General features: G+C 43.6%; 1 protein-coding gene and 2 pseudogenes across 37 annotated transcripts in view; all 3 read right to left on the minus strand.

Moving 5' to 3' along the window:
* Positions 1-1,685: 1,685 nt before the first annotated feature.
* LOC144368622 (plakophilin-4 pseudogene) lies at positions 1,686-2,955 on the minus strand (annotated as a pseudogene).
* LOC144368209 (plakophilin-4 pseudogene) lies at positions 1,686-8,716 on the minus strand (annotated as a pseudogene).
* A 140-nt stretch (positions 8,717-8,856) lies between these two features.
* Positions 8,857-16,744, minus strand: part of Pde4dip (phosphodiesterase 4D interacting protein) — a 228,908-nt gene continuing 221,020 nt past the window's right edge. For 20 of the 37 annotated variants that reach the window (XM_078026881.1, XM_078026871.1, XM_078026868.1 and 17 more), the window contains 7 exons: positions 15,113-15,229; positions 14,340-14,566; positions 13,214-13,357; positions 12,025-12,163; positions 11,689-11,735; positions 10,539-10,559; positions 8,857-9,912 (listed from right to left, as the gene is read on the minus strand). In XM_078026881.1, the coding sequence (XP_077883007.1) occupies positions 9,871-9,912; positions 10,539-10,559; positions 11,689-11,735; positions 12,025-12,163; positions 13,214-13,357; positions 14,340-14,566; positions 15,113-15,229 (737 nt within the window). In that variant the 3' untranslated portion in view covers positions 8,857-9,870. Of the gene's footprint in view, positions 9,913-9,958; positions 9,960-10,538; positions 10,590-11,688; positions 11,736-12,024; positions 12,164-13,213; positions 13,358-14,339; positions 14,567-15,112; positions 15,230-16,744 lie in introns of all 37 variants that reach the window. The other 17 variants (XM_078026897.1, XM_078026864.1, XM_078026875.1 and 14 more) reach the window with 3 other exon arrangements.

The following is a 16,744-nucleotide window of genomic DNA, read 5'->3' on the forward strand; positions in this document are numbered from 1 at the left end:
GGGGTTTTTTTCGAGTTTAGAATGATCACCAGATTCACACCAGTGCCAACAAACAAGCAAACAAAGACTCCATGAGCCAAGGAATAAGTGTGCTAAGTAAAATATTAGTGAATCAAAATATTGTCTTTAAGATAAAATTAGCAGTGGTCCAATTGGTTTTAATTCCCTTTGTTATCTTATGGCTTACATCTAACTTTTTTGAACCTCATATAAATCCAAATACAAATATTCTTCAGTCATTTAATAAATTTCAAAGTCAAGTCACTAAAGACAGAGAGGTTCACAATAATATTCCACAATTCACTGATAAAGGACCATGTGTGGGGTCAATGACTTTTGTTATGGTTTAAATGTGGTGTCCCCCAAAACTCATGTGTGAGACAATGTGAGAAGGTTTGGAGGAGAAATGATTCAATTATATTCTTAACCCAATCATTAATTAATCCCTGATGGGATTAACTGGGTGGGGACTGGAGGTAAGAGGGGTGTAGCTAGAGGAAGTGGTTCATTGGAGGCATATCTATGGGAGATATATATATATATATATATAGTGAAATATCTCTCTGCTTCCTGATCATCCTGTGAGCTGCTTCCTGTGCCACACTCTTCTACCATGATGTTCAGTCGTATCTTAATCCCTGAGGAATATAGCCTGTTGAAACTGTGAGCACTCAAATAAACTTTTCTTCCTAAAAATGTTCTTGTTAGATCTTCTAGTCACAGCAGCAAAAAAGCTAACTAAAACAACCTTCATCATCATGTGCTCTCCTTCGGGGAGGTGATCTTATCCTGCCTGCAGAGCATAAAGGGTCTGCTTCTGTTTAGGATCCAGAAAGGCCCATGACCTCCCTGCTGGGATCCTGGGTTTCCCACTAGTCCTGGGAGAAACTTAAAACACAAAAGAGATGCCACACAAAACACCAACTGCACCATCAGCAGAAAGACCATGAACAATGTGGCCAGGAACAGCAGCAGGGTTAGCTAATGTGGTGCCACCTTGGGGGAAGGCACAGGACACACAGGGACACAATCCTTCCAGCGCCATGGTCCTGAGGTCCTCTGGGTCTTCAGGAATGCCAGGTAAGTGTCTCCCAGGGTCACAGTGACTTCTTGCCCAGTTTTACAATGTTTTTACATGTACTTTCCCAATATCTTGTGATGTTTATTGTATCTGTGTTCATTAGAAATGATAGTTTTTAGTTTGCTTACCTTAAAATGTCCTTGTGTGGACGGGGGTCTTAGCTCAGTGGTAGAATGCCAGCTGAAGAGGCCTGGGTTTGATCACCAGAACTATAAAATTAGTAATAATGATGATGATGATGATGGCAATAAATATGAACAAAATAATTTAAGTGTCCTTCTCAAGGTGGAAGCACAGACAGAACACTGATTTTGTCCTTGTGTTCTTTTCTAGTGTAATAAGTTGGAGAGTTAGAGGGAGACACTCCCTTAAGAACTTCTTCAGCTGCATCCCCTCACTCTTGATATTTTTGCATTTCAATTATTCATCAGTTCAAAAGCTTCCTATTTACCTGGTAAATTTTTTTCTTTAACACATAAGTAATTTTAAAAGAAATAGATTGCCTAATTTCAAAACATTTGGTTAGTTTTCAGATTTGTTATATTGTTGACTAACAATCTAACTTTGTTGTGGTTAAAGAATACTCTGAATAAAATCTTTAAGATATTTTCAAGACTTATTTTTATGATTTATTATTCATATTTGTGACACTGTGATAAAATACCTGAAAAAAAAGAAACAACTTAAAAGAAGGTACAAATTAGTTTTTCTCACAATCTGAGAAGTTTCAGTCCATGGTCACTTGGTCTCATTGTTGTGGGCCTTTGGTGAGGCTGAACATCATAGTGTCAGTCCTGTGATAAAGCAAAGGTGTTCACACCATAGTGTCTGGGAAGTGAGAGAGGCAATATGCTCTGATACTGAGACACAATCCCAGCCCCAGATGCAGTTTTATCACTGACAGATACGAGAGCATGTTGGGTCCTTTGGAGGAATTCAGCAGTGCTGGGATAAGACAAACTCCATCCCATTGATCCTCTGTGGACTTCTCTTTTTCTTTTTCTTCTTCCTCCAGCAGCTTGGCTTGGAGCCTTTGCTGGGAGATTCTTTTCCTACCTAGTAAGTCATCCAACTCGTCAGTCCCAGCAGTCAAGTCTAAGGGACCTTCAGTTCCAGCCAATAGGACAAGTTCCTCACGGTGCACAATTCTCCACCATCTTGCTGTTATAATCAGATGTGTTCACACCTGCAGATCACTTAAAACCGTGAGTCAACCAGCCTCTCACAGGACTGTATTTTCTTCCTTGCTTCACTCCCTGCAGAGTTGAGGTCGCTCAGGCACCCTGTCATGTTATGCAGAACTAGTGAAGTCAGAAATTTAATTTTATAATCACCAACAAAAGAAGAGCATTCCACCCAGAACAGGAACAATCACAGTGTTTGTTCAGGTTGAGAGGGCATTTCAGATGATTGATGTCTTCTTTAAGGCATCACATGAAGATGAATAGCAAATAACTCCTGTAACAAGCTCCGTTACTTCTGCATCAATAGTTTTTCTCACAGATGTGAGATGGCAGGTATCCCACCAACATTTTCATGGCTATTTGATTTTCATCTGTGGACTTGCCAAAGACAAGGTTTCAGAGGGCACAAGTATCCTTCTGAACTTTCAAAACTCTATGGTCTAAAAAATCAAACAGACGCTTGATTTGCCCTAGCCTATATACCTCCAATTTCACTTTGTTGTTGCCAAAACCCAGGTGCTGAAGATAGGTTGCTGTGTTTGCTAGTATGGAGTACAACTGGTGCTGCAGCATATGAATGATTTTGGGCAGCTTGGGATTGTGCCAGGCAAACTTCCTGGGGTCTTTCTGGATGCTGTCCCAGGGGAGGCCATCTATGAGCTGTGTGTGAACTGAGTGACATTCGAACCATTAGGCAGGGAAGACTGGTTTTGGGAACTCCCAAGCAGAACCTCCTGATGCGAGAATGCCCAATTCACATCGGCACCCTGTTCTAACTCACAGCTCAAGTTCAAGCACAGTCTCAGAGAGAGAGAGATGGGTGTAGCCTGCCAAACACCAATCAACCTGTTTACTGCAAGACCCCTGTCATACCAAGGAATAAGCACCCAAGCAAGACTCCTCCCACTGAAACCTTATCCCTGCCTTTGATGTATTCCCCCTTAAATAAAAAATCAGGGCCTTTTCCAGATGTTCAGTTCCAGTTCCTATCAGGACTGGAAGACCCACCAGACACTCCTCTATTTAAATCTAATCTTTGGCTTTGTCTTACTTCTTACTGATTATTTTAGACTTTTTATTTTTCCAGGCAGCTCTCACCTCCTGAGCAAGAACCTGCTATGTTGGGGTGCTGGTCATCCCATCACATTGTCTATTGATGGGGACCTTGCGGTGCCATCATCAGCCAGAGCTGCCTACTGAAGCCTGTTATAATTGAACTCTTGTACTTGATATTGTATTGGCCTGTAGAGCTGGGTGTAGGCAGCTGTTGTGTTTAGAGCATAATTATTTGTTTGGTATGGAAGGTCATTCTGTTGGCTGGAAGTCTTTTATAGATTCCAACACCTGAGCTGGTGTGATAGAGAGCCACCTGCCATCCTTGGAGCTCCATGTTTCTTTGGTTTGGCCTATGGTACACTGGGCTATAATAGGTCCTTCCCTCATATACAGGAGACATAGCAGAAGACATAGTCTAGCAAAAGCTGTCTGTGCTGACAAACACTGAAACTCAATAAGCCATCAGGCTGTCTGGGTGAGATGGACCATCCTATTGTAAATATCTTACTGTTGCTGTCCAAATTGCTCGATGTCATGAACATTCCTTTTCAGTGAAGATGCCAGATGCTGTGGTACCGTGGTCAATCCTGAGCATTTGGGGGGGGGCGCTGCTGCCACCTGGCTTTGGGAAGGAGAAGCTATTTGTATCTGTGCCTCTGTCAGGGTTACCTCTCAAAAGGTGGTTTGGCATTGAGGGGCTATTCCCCTGGGATTGGAGGTCTTTTGAGAGGTGACTGAACCAATCTGCCACACAGCACTGGAAGTCCTGAGTACCCTCAGTCCTGAGTACCCTCTAAAATCATGGGGTGATGTGTTGGAAATGTGGCCTCCAATTTGGGTGCATTTAATTTTGTTGTCATTGGATTCTCTCCAGCCAGCTACCAGAGGATTCCCTACTTCCTGTCTTTGTGGATAGTGAATAGATGCTGCTATTGTCCCAAATAAACTTAATACACACACACACACACACACACACACACACACACACACATATATACACACACACATATATAAATATATATTAAAAATATAAAACTATATATATATATAGTTATAGTTTTTGATGGATCTTTATTTTATTCATTTATTTATATGCAGTGCTGAGAATGGAACCCAGTGCCTCACTCATTCAAGGCAGGCGCTCTACCACTGAGCCACAACCCCAGCCCCCAAATAAACTTTTGAGTACCAATCCATCAACAGCTTGTAACAGGGGTCCACTTCACCTTTTGAATATAGTTCTGAGGCTTAGTTTTCAAAGGGACATTTTTTCTCTTTTCCTTTTCTCCCCCTCACTCTCCCTAACCTGGAGGCCAGATTACCCTGAGTTATCTGTGTTCCACAGGAAGGAGATGTCTGTAAGAGGATCTCGGAAGTGACAAATAACAAGTGAATCCTAACACTCCATCAAAGCCCCTGGACTCCCTGTCAGGGCACATTTGGAATGTAGCCCTTAAGGAGCTCCTTTAAAATCCCCCTGTTCCTTCTGATGGGCAGAATCACAGCCTCAGGGACAGGAGTCCCCTGTGTTTCTCCTTTGTCAGAAAAGCAATAAAACAACTTTTTCCTTTTTCTCAAAACTGTGTCCTCATTATTAATAGGCATTCATTGGCACTGGGGACAAGGACCCAGCTTTTGGTTACAAGCTGAGTTCCTTCTGGGCCTGAGAGTTCAAGCTCAGCTCCTTCTCCTCACCACCTCCTGCACATCTTGCCCCACCTCCATCCCTCTCTCCTCTCTGTCCTCCTGGCCTGCCTTGTTGTTCCACTCCCCATTCCTCTTCTTGCTCCTCCTGCCCACATACCCTCATCCCTCCCACATACACACCATACAGGCCAACACAGGAAGGGGTTGCCCTCATGTGAGATGAAGATGAAGGAGTATTTTGTATCAGAAGAAAAATCAAAAACAATCACATTGTTTCTGGTCAAGCTCAGTTTATGAGGAGACCAAAGAAGATGGCTGCACCTTAAAGCTGAATTTCAACCACGGCTATTCCATTTCCTGTTCCTCATGGCTAGAATCTGGCCCTCATCTTGAGGGACTTGAATACCCTAGGCCCTTTTCTAGCACCACCTCATGGCCTTCATAGGGCACATAGAGATCCCCATGGTGCTAGGGGCTACAAGCAGCAGGAAGTCCTGACCAAAGAAAACCATCCAACTGCCCCATTTAGAATGAGCCAAGGGTACTGAGCCAAAGTCAGCAGGCTCCCAGGTATACAGAATCTGCCTCTCCCCCCCCTGCTTCCTTGTGTCCTCTTAGCCTCAGATGAGATTTCTGCACCCAAAGCCAGCCTTTGAGAAAATAAGGGCCATATCTAAAATAATCTCAACACTTGTAAAATCCTAAGGTCATCAATGGAGCATTTCCAGAGCTCAAGGTAGTATCTTAATTTTACTAATTTGATTTAATGTTTTATTTTAATTCCAACATTAGTCAGCACATGAATTAAGAGTATGTGGCAGGCAGAATAATGGCCTCCCCAGGAGATCCTCTTCCTAATCCTTGGAACCTGTGAACAGGCTTCATTCAATTTCTAGCAAGGGACTTGCAGATGGGCTTATGTTAAGGATTCTGAGATGGGGAGACCATGCTGAATGGCACAGGGTAATCCATAACATCCAAATAATTCCATGGGTCTTTAACATGGAAGAAGAGGCAGAGAAAGAGGTCAGGGTGATGGATCAAGCACTCTGCCTGCTGTTGCTGGTTGTGAAGGTGGAGGAAACAGCTACCAGCCAAGGATTGACCTATCAATTTTAGGCCTGTTGGGACCCTTGGTGGACTCCTAACCTACAGAACTCTAAGAAAATGAGTTTGGGGTATTCTCACACGATGTTTATGGGAATTGGTTACAGCAACAACAGAAAATTAACACAAGTACCTCTCTAATTCACTTCACCAGTGACGAGATCTGAAGGACGTGATGAACTCTGCACATTCTGAAGGCCTAGGTTGACAGGTCAAGAGATACTATTACATATTTTAAGTGGTACCTGTTCTGTTTTTCCCTTCCAGCCCCCTTTATAGGACTTAAATTCTATTTCCCCTCACAGGATTTCATTTTTAACTATTTCTAGGAAATAATTATAGAGTGATAGCTTAATTTTAATTCTAGAAGGCAAAAGAATACAAGAATTTTTCTGAAGGAATCTTTTAAGATTTTTATTTCAACATTTATGGAAGTATAAGAGGACAGATAAATGATGATGGTGAGTTAATCTATCTGCAGCCCCACCTGGCCTGAGGGGACAGGATATGTCACATTCCTCAGCAAACTGACTCAGGGGTAAGAAGGTCTGGCAGTCAGTGTAGGTAATAAATGATGGGGGTTGAGAAAATAAGGGCTGGTTATCAAAGAAAAGACAGATGGGTTGCTAACAGCTAACCTGGGGATCACACTTCCCAGCACAATGAGCTGCTATTGATTATCCCAAGTGTTCCAGCTCCTTCTTACCCTTAGGCATATGCACAAAGAAGAAAAAGGTGGGGGGGGGGGTTCTGGGGTCTATAAAACAGCAAGACACACCCCACTCCTACTGACACCCAGCTCTTTGCCCACTTCTGAAGCCAGAACTAGAGAGACAGTCAGTATAAACAGGTCAATTAAGTCAGGTGGTGTGGAGAGCCATTCTCACACGTGACTGGGCAACTCCCTGTTTGGGTCTGAGGCGCTCTGGCTAATCTGTGTGGAAGCTTTCTCGGCCCTCTCCTGATGAGAGAACCCGTCCGTGGGGGGTGTGACTGACCACTGACCCCGGGGGCCAATCATTGACCCTGACCTTGGAGTGCGGCCCCCCTCAACCTTCATTGGATGGAATTCTCCCATGAATTTCTTGTTCCCCAATAAAAGGCTACTCCCTGGCGTGCTCACGCTCTCTCCTGCTAGCCCTGAGTAATCCTTGCTGCCCTACGGGTGGTTCGAGGTGGCAGCCAGAGAGGGGAGCCATCTCAGACCTGGTCATAGAAAAAGGTAACTGAGTCTGTGTGTTTTATTTGGATCTCTGGTAGCTAATTTATGCCAAGAACCTCATTAATGAAACCAGTGCGCTGGCCGCATGGTGGAAGGTGGGTTTAAGGAGGCCAATTTTGAGTGAGTCTGGTTAGTTGGAGACTGTCCCCTGAGTTAATTCCTTCAGAGCCCTTCCTCCACCCAAGAACCACCCCTGCTCCAACCTGTTGCTAAGGTAACCAGTCCCAGAAATAGCTCCCTACAGGGAGCTATAAGGTTGTTAATTAATGTGGGCTGCACCATCCTGCCCTTCCCACTTCAGCCCACCTGTTTCCCACCTTTTGGCCATCCCACTAAGCATTTCCTAGGTCTAGTCACTGCCTAGGCCTAGTCCCATAGCAGGAAGGAGAAAGATAAGGGGGAGAGGCAGGAGAACAAAGGAAACCTAGGACATATAAAAAGGGCAGAACACCTCACTTCTAGGGATACCAGGACATCAGCTCTGGCCCCCTCTTCCCTCCTAGGAGAAGTCTATGTTATCCCCTTTTAAATAAACCCTGCATTATATGCATGCCTTGGCACGCTTCAAACTTCAACAGGTGAGGAAGCAGGACTAGTCACTGATAGATAACCAGCGGTACCAATTCTCTTCAGAGAAGTCTGCTGTCCCTGTCTCTTTCTTATATAAAATATGCTTTCTACACTTGCCTGGGTGTTTCTCAGGGTGTTTAATCCTAAACACCAGGGGAACAAAGACCCATTCCTGATCTCCAAGACTGGTATCAGAATGACATAATTTTCAACTATGGTTCTTAAATAAATTTATTTAATGTTTTGACTCAATGATATAAAACAATGTGTGTTAAACTGTGGTTGGTGCCCACCAGCATTAGAATCACCTGGGATGCTTATTATATTTAAATACAACCCTAGGGTCCCACACCCACAAAAGTTCTTGGCATTTCATCCCAGGAAATTGCTCCCACAATCTTCACAACTGATTTGTGAAACAGACTGCATTTGAAATTAACAGCTCCAAAGCCTTTTAACTTCTGATTTTCCTTAAGCTGAAAATGGAGTCTGAGGGACTTCCCTGGACCTGAGGGCACTGCCCAGAGGAACTGAGTCTGAGACATGTTTCTGATTAACACAGCCTAGCTAGATATACACATGGATATTTCCTTCCTTTCGTCCTACTGCACCCCATAGCTCTTATAAAAGCTTTTCATGCTCCTGAGTCACAAACGATGGAGAGTTGAGAAAGAAAATGTTCTCTATCTTGCTCAAATCCATTATTGCAAGAAACCTTTATTTCCCTTGCCATCCTAACTCCTGAGTTTTAATGGAACACAACAAACAGCAAAATATGTCTTCCCTGTGAAAACTGTAAGGCAAATCAAGTTTAAGGATCACTCTATCATGTATATTGGAAATTTTCGTAAAATAGAGGAAAAATGAATTTTTAAACTTAGACTTTATGGATTAGACTATTATTTTTTCATGACAGTTTGTCTTTCCTATTCTGATACACTTGTTCTGGGAAATGGTGTAGAAATGCAAAACAAAACAAAGAAAAACTATTTCCTTATACACATATTTCTTTAATAGCCACCCAAAAAAGATTGTTGTTTCCTCTCATCCTCCCCATCCATGAGTTATGTTGGCCTTCAACATATTGCTACAGCAACATAAATAAATCTCTATCATACATTTATACACACATACCCACATCCTAGGAGCACTCTGAAGACACAGACTAGGCTTCAGTACAACTAGGGCCTTGTCCAGACCACTTAAAAACAAGCAGAGGACTGCTATATGCAAGACTTTCCATAGGCTTGGTATGGCCATCAGTTCCCAATTTGCCTGAGGGAAGTTAGGATGACAAAGAGATAACATACCTAATGGGGGTAGGGACAGTACAGTTTGGAGAACATGTAAGAAATGAAGATCATGCTAGGCTAAGCATGACAGGGCATCTAACAAGTCACCAATTCCCCACACAGAATCAAAGCTCTCAGAACTGGTGGTACAGCATGAAGCCCAGCCTGACTTGGCCCAGAGGAGCTACCTGGTTAGGTGTGGATCTGTGAGCAGTGCTCGCTGAACCCCACTGACACTGTCCATCAGGGCACTGCTGCTCAGTAGTGTGCTTCTATAACTGTGGAGGAGCTTCAGCATGGGGATCACATGTCCCATGTGTAGAAGGCAACTATTTCCTTCGCGTTGACCATCTGAGGACAGCTGTTGGGATGAGAACCATGCTCTGGCAGGTGCTGTGCCACTGAGGCTGTTCAGAAGCAGTGTCACAAGTGCTACTACGCAATCTCACACGCGCTTTGCTTAATGCTGGGCCCAGGGGGATTTGGCTACTGTTACTCCATCACTGCCAGGAAGTCATTCTACCTTTCTGCCTACCCCACAAGGACACATCTCTGACTGCATCTTCAGACCTCCAGCAGATTTAGAGGAATCAAGCCCAGATTCTCCTCAGCAGACAGGTAGTTGTGCAAAAGAGGGGCAGGCCTGTTCTTCCTGATGCTTTAAGGACCTGTGGTGGCTTTGCTTCTTGCGTGGCTCCTGGAAGGCAAGGGTCACAAGGCTGGAGCGCACGGCAGGGCCCTTAGAGATTTCACCTGCAAGCAAACATAAAACAACCCTGTTCAGATGGAACTGTCAGACCCTGCTGACGGCACCCAGAGGCTGGAATGAGGGCAAAGCGTGCAGGAAGCCAGAACATGGCAGGAGGGGATTAAGAGGATGAGCTTCCATGTCCCAGCTTAGAGGAAAAGCCTCCCTGTGCACCCAAATTCCTGCTGCCCCAGCCACTGCCCCACTATACTCTATGTGGTCAGATCCTACCATTTCCTCTGGATGAGCCAGTTCATGCTACAAGTTATGTGGTCTGAAGAAAAACAAAAAAGTGGGGAGGTTTGCCATCTTCTAGGAAAAGTAGTGCCAAGCATGAAACATGCACATATAGAAAAAGCCCGTGGTAGGAAGGAGGAAAACATGTTGGGGGAAGTTCCCCTGTTAAGTGTGTATCCCAGTTTTCTTGAGGAGAATTTAAAGGGGCAGGGATGAGACCATCTAGTCCACTCTTAACAGATGAGGGGGCAGCAGTTCACAGAGGCAAGGGGGCCAGCCAAAGGCACACAGCCAGTTAGTGACAAGCCTGGAGTTAGAGCCCAGGCATCAGGAAGTATAAAGGAAGGCCTGCACACTGGAGATAGCCAGTGGGATCTGGAGGCTGCTGGGTTACCTTGGCTGGGACAGGATAAGGCTGTACAGAGGCAATCTTGTAAGTGTTGTGCTAAAGAAGCTCAGGAAAGAAAGGAATCATCAGAGAAGAACCAAAGGGAATTAAAAAACAAGAGCTGGTTAAACCATGGCCCACCCTCAGTCACAGTGTGGGAGTCAACCCTTTTGGAATATAACTAAGGAAATATTTCTTTTTTAAAAAATTATTTTATTTGTAGATGGACAAATAAATACCTTTATATTATTTATTTATATGTGGTGCTGAGGATCAAACTCAGTGCCTCATATGTGCTAGGCAAGTGTTCTACCACTGAGCTATAACCCCAGCCCCAATTTAGGAATATTTCTAGGAATATGTTCAACTTCTCTGGCGAAGTTTAATGTCTAAGTTTAAAAGTTTAGTTTCTGAGTTTTAAACCAATTAGTGCACATCAAGTTTTTCTTCAAAGTACTAAGTAATAATCACTTAGCATTTAAGTAAATGTAGAGAATGTCTAGCATGTATATATATATATATATATATATATATATATATATATATACATACATATATATTTTTTAAAAAAAATCTCTTGCCTTAAGATTCAGTGTTTATTTATTATCAAATTTTATTTTATTTTAGATCAATGAGACCAAGTGTATTTTTTATCATGTTTTTTAAAGAAAAAATGTGTCAAAATCAAATTGCTGTTCTTAACATAATATTTTGCACTAAAGTCAATTTATAAGGTTATGCCTTACTCTGCTTTATCATAAAGTAGTTTAGGAAAGTCCAGAATACCCAAATGGTCCAAAGACCCCTGTACAGATAACTAATTCTCAGAAAACCTGCAAATGTCTCTGTCCTCAAGAACCAACTGAACTGCATTTCTCCTGGCTCCTTGTTTAATTGACATCAAGGAGGAAAAAATAAAATGAAAAATGAGAGATGATGACAAGAGAAAAACAAGGGCAGGGAAGGGAACTGAGTGGGGAGAAGTGATAGGATGGAATCCTAACAAGAGGCTAACTAGGAGCTAGGACCAGTCAAGTGGATCAGATATCTCCTCTAGAAGGAGAAAGAAGGTCAGGGTCACCTACAGACCTGATGATAGACAGTGGTGTGTTAGAGGCAGGTTCTTTGGCTCTGATAGGTGTAATCGTTTCCTTACCTCCAAATTAGTCCTTGCCTTCTTCAAAACAGCATGTGTCCTGGTCACTGAAACAACAAAACAGCCCCACAAAGCAGGAATTACCAGCTGGGCCCTACTTGCTGGGCATGTGTTTTCTAAAGCATTTTCTTCTGACCCCTCAATCATGGCCTCTTGCTGACTCCTTCCTTCCCTCCCTCTGTACCCACAATTCCTCATGGCACAGGAGGTTTGGGCCCAGTGCATCAGACTCTCCCCTCCCAACATTCCTCTGTGGTCACTGTTCATCTGCAGCACAGTGGAGCATCTGTAAGACCACTCCTTTCCTCTGCTGCTCCACTGCTCAGGGGCACCTACACTGATTGACGATGAACTGCTCCATGTTCTCCTTCTGCTGGTTGGCAGTCTTCAGATGCTCAGCTGTGGTCTGAAGGAGCTTCTCCTGTTTGGATACTTGGGCTCGCAGATCCAGGAGCTCCCTTTCCATTGATTCATCCTGGGGAAGAAGGATAGGCTCTCAGACAACAGTATGGAGACCAAAAGCATCCAGTGCTTTGTGGTTCCTACCAATTGGAAGCAGAACTCTATAATCTTCTCAACACTCTCTGGAGTATGTTCTCTCCCTTACAGCCTCTTGATCCTCCAGGTCAGGATAGTTGAGGAAGAGGCCATAGGTAAGAATGAAAACATGAAAGCCCCCAGACTAGCACAGGTCTACTGTTCTGTGGCCAAGGAGACCCTGACCCCAGACTGGCAGAAAACTCCCAATTGTGAATAAGACCTCCAATTCAGTCCTTGTAAAAGTTCTCTCATCCTTCCCCCATCCATACAAGACGTGGAATTTCAGAGATATGATGTATGGGACACAGGGCTGCCCTGAAGACAGGGCAAGTAAGTCTCTAAATATCTGTACAAATGTGAAGATGGTAAAGCACCTTCCCTGGAATTAGCAGTTAGCTCCCAAAAGATAACAGCAATATTTGTCTGGAACTTGAATATCTGGGAAGGGGATCCAGATGCAGGACCACTCCAGGCTTAGCAATAAGAGCCAGCCTGAGATCACAGCAGATCCTGGGGTTGGGGGCTGGGGGCTGGGGGCTGGGGGGGACCCTGGCACAGAGATGATAATTTAAAAAGATATGTTGGGATTCTAGGAGCATGACTGTAAGAAGCTTCAGGCTCATGGTGATATCCTCTGATCTTTTGACCAAGGAGACTTGAGGGGGAGAGAAACTTCAAAAGGCCCCTGAATTTCAGTTCACTCAAACTTCAGTTATAGTTCCTCCATTTTTTTTTCTTTCTCCTCTTTGATTTCTGATCTTGGAGGCTGGAGTATAAGGAGGAGGTAAGGTAATCAGAGCTGCCATGAAAGCAGCTGCCATGGATCAGGGGTTTCCCTCCAGGATGCTCCCCTAAGGTCGTGTCCATACTAATTTCCCATGTGGTTCCTGACCCTCGGAAAACTATGGGACTAAGGAGACATAACCATACCAGAACCATACCAGAAGAGCAGCATTTGAAATGGAAGAAGACATTAGTCTCTTACTGCTTTGCCAGGCAATGTGGGGCCTTGGGAACTTGGCAGGGCCGCTCGCCAGAACATGGTCAGGAGGGAGGCTGACTCTTCTAGGGTGTGGTGCAGGGCACTGAGACTGCTGCGTAGCTCATGAACTCCTTTGTTGCCTGGTGCCTGTGGAAAGGGGGAAGGGAACCATGGACAACATTCAAGATGAGATATCTCAAGGCTCAGGATATCGCAGGCCTGTATAGGTCTTAAGCTTGCTTCCTTTCAAGTGAGGCATAAAACATGGGATGCTTGAACCTATAAAACCCTGGTTCATCCCTGTGTGGTCCCAGGACTGAAGTGCTGCTCCCTTTACCTGGAATGCCTCCTCTACCTGGACACCCTATAAGGCTGTCAAAGCACATTCCCATGTCATGTCCTCTACAGACCTGTTACCTTCCTTTCCTGCAACAAAAGACACTTCTGCATTGGTCCATTCAAGGCACAAGAGGTGGCTTCTCACTTTGTGCTCTTGGCACCTTAGTTTGCTTATCAACAGAGGTCTGTGTCTTGCCCTTGAGTCCAGGCTCTCTGGAGGCAGGGCTGTGTCTATTCATCTATGGGTCTCTGGTGGCTCGGCATAGTCACTGATCCTTGGTTTCTCTCAATAGTAAAGTACTCTGAGAAGCACTGCTTCCCAGCCTTTGCTCTGTCTCAACAAATACCATAGTGTCCCACTTCTTACCCTTTCCACACTCAAGGTCCTTATGGACGCAAATTCCTCAGCATCTGTCCATCTGATTGATTTTCAGTGGGCCAGCATGGGCCACCATGACTTAACAGGTAATAACTACCAGAGGGTGCTGAGTTCAACGCAACATCACATGGATGTCAATACTTAACAAATGCACTACTGAGGATGGTGACAACGTTGCACAGACTTCTCTGGGGCTCTAAGGAGGAATATCTAGTTGGCCTTCTCTACAACAGAGTAGAACTTAGAATGAATCAAGAGAAAGGGAAGCAAGGGCCTGGCTAGAATAACTGGAAGATGATTTCTCTGTCATTGGGAGATGCAGGCCACAAAAATAAATAGTGGAGAAGGAAGTAGAATTAAGGACAAAGGACACAAAGAAAGGGTGAACCCAGGAGGTATAGGTGTGACTACCTCTGAGCTCTGAGATTCAAGGCCCAGGAAGTTGCATGTGGGCCTCAGGAGAGACAGGATCTTTTGCACCAGCTGTTTTCCCTCCTCAATCTGCTCCCTGAGAGCAGTATAGTCATCGATGTGGCCTATGACATGGCGGCCATTTTTGTTGGCGAAGGAGCCATCCGTAGCATCACCCTCCAGCTTGGGAGAGTTCTTCATTCCTGGAGGAGCATCTGATTCCAGCTCTGTAAAAGAAAACCACGATAATAAAGGATCTGTTGTTATTCCTAATGATATCCCCAGTTCCAGCCAATGCAAAGAGACAGTGAAAGGATCAAGAAAGGCAGCCTTCAAAAATGCAGGATGGGTCAAGTCCATAGAGACCTTCTGGTTTCTTTATTTTTATAATCTTTCTTACATCGTTACATAATAAACTTGCTAGAAGACATTTTAATCTTTATTGACAAGTGGACTATTCAGGACAAATAGTATTATAAACATAAAAAATTTATGGATAGAAAAGGCACAGACAAGTAAACCAGTGGGACACAGCACATATATGAACGGAGAGATTACAGGGCAATGATGCAAACAGAACAACAGGACAACTGTGGGAAGAAGAAGAATGAAAAGAAAGGCAGCCACAGAAGATTCAATGAATAGGACTGAAGGTTTTGTGGCATGCAGAGAAAATTTTCTAAATTCAGATATTGTACTTACAGAGAACCAACAGTTATTTGCATTAATAATTTTCCATCATGGTGTCTGAGCCATTTAGTTGCCATATTTACCATTTTTCCTGGTGACAATGGCAGTGTCTGAGCCAGGAGAAGAGGAAGAAGAGCTGGGAAGGACCAGAGCAGGAGAATTCATGCCAACATCACGAACTGGAGGGGAAGTAACTGAATCTAGGGAGTAAAGACAATCACAATTTTCAGAACCCCTTGAATATTCTGCACCCCAAATCATGCACAGCCTAATCTTTAACACCCAAGTCTAAGTTGACAGGCCTCCCCTTTCACAACATTAGCATCCATATGCCACAATGAAAAGCAAAAGCCAACAATCAGTTCGCTTGGTATGTTTCCATTATTCAGGAAAAAAAGTGTAACTTCCCATTTAAAAGCTTGTTAGATATAATTTTTTAAAAAATATTTATTTTACTTATTTATATGTGGTGCTGAGAATTGAACCCAGTGCCTCACACATGCTAGACAAACACTCTGCCATTGAGCCATACCCCCAGCCCATTGTTAGATATCATTTTATAAACCCAAACCTGAGTAGAATTTTGTATATGCTTTTTTGTGTAATGCATAAATGTATGCATACATATGTTAAAATGTTAATCAAAGGTAGTGGTACAACTCGGTGATAGACTGCTTGCGTATTATCACAAGGCCCTGGGTTTGTTGTTTTTTTTAATTTTTTTAATTTGTTTATTTTTATGTGTACTGAGAATTGAACCCAGTGCCTCACACTTGTGAGGCAAGTGCTCTACCACTGATCTACAGCTACAGCCTCCTTGTTGTTTTTTTTTGTTGTTGTTGTTGTTGTTTTTGTTTTTTTTGGTGCTGGGGATCAACCCCAGGGCCTTGTGCATGCAAGGCAAGCACTCTAGCAACTGAGCTATATCCCTAGCCCCAAGGCCCTGGGTTTGATTCCCTAGTACAGCAAAAAGAAAAAATAAAGTTGATAAAAAACGTGAAATATCAAAAAAAAAAAAAAGACAGGAAGGTACTGCTAGGGGAAATGTGGGTCAGAGTGAGGTTTCCAGCTCAGGTCTCTGGGGACTGGGAGGAAGAAGGGACTAAACCATGGGGCTGCATCTCAGCTGGTACAAGGAAAAACACTAAGAGGGGAAACTTGGTTACAGGCAAGAGGATGGGGCAGAAGTGGATGTCTGTCACCTAGAATGAACATGCCTGCCACCCAGTACTTTCCCATGACTCAAGACCATGCCCATCACGACAGCCCCATAAGGGTGAAACAGACATTCAATAAATGCTGAGAAGTTGATGCCAACTGAGTATGGTACTTAGCAGTACATAGGTATTTCTTACTTGATGGCCACAACAAGTCCATGTAATTGTCCCTTTCATTTGACAATTGAGGTCATACTTTCATAAATGAGTATTCAGCGAAAAAGGAAAAAATAAGGATTAACTTGACTCAGTAACATCAGACAGGAGAGTTTGAAAGCTCAGCCTTTTGGAAACCTGAGCATCAGTGATTCTTGATTAGAATAAAATTGGAGATATGGCCATGCAGGTGAGTGGAGAGAGTGGGTTAAATGATACATCAAAAGTAAAAACAGAAGAAGATGTAGAAGTTGAATAATGTGTCAAGAGCTTAGGTATGAGAGATCTGTTAACTTTCAATTAAAGTGAGGAAAGCAAAACTGAGACTAGATATTGAAGAGA

This window comes from Ictidomys tridecemlineatus, chromosome 11 (assembly GCF_052094955.1).
Source record: "Ictidomys tridecemlineatus isolate mIctTri1 chromosome 11, mIctTri1.hap1, whole genome shotgun sequence".
NCBI classification, from domain to species: domain Eukaryota; kingdom Metazoa; phylum Chordata; class Mammalia; order Rodentia; family Sciuridae; genus Ictidomys; species Ictidomys tridecemlineatus.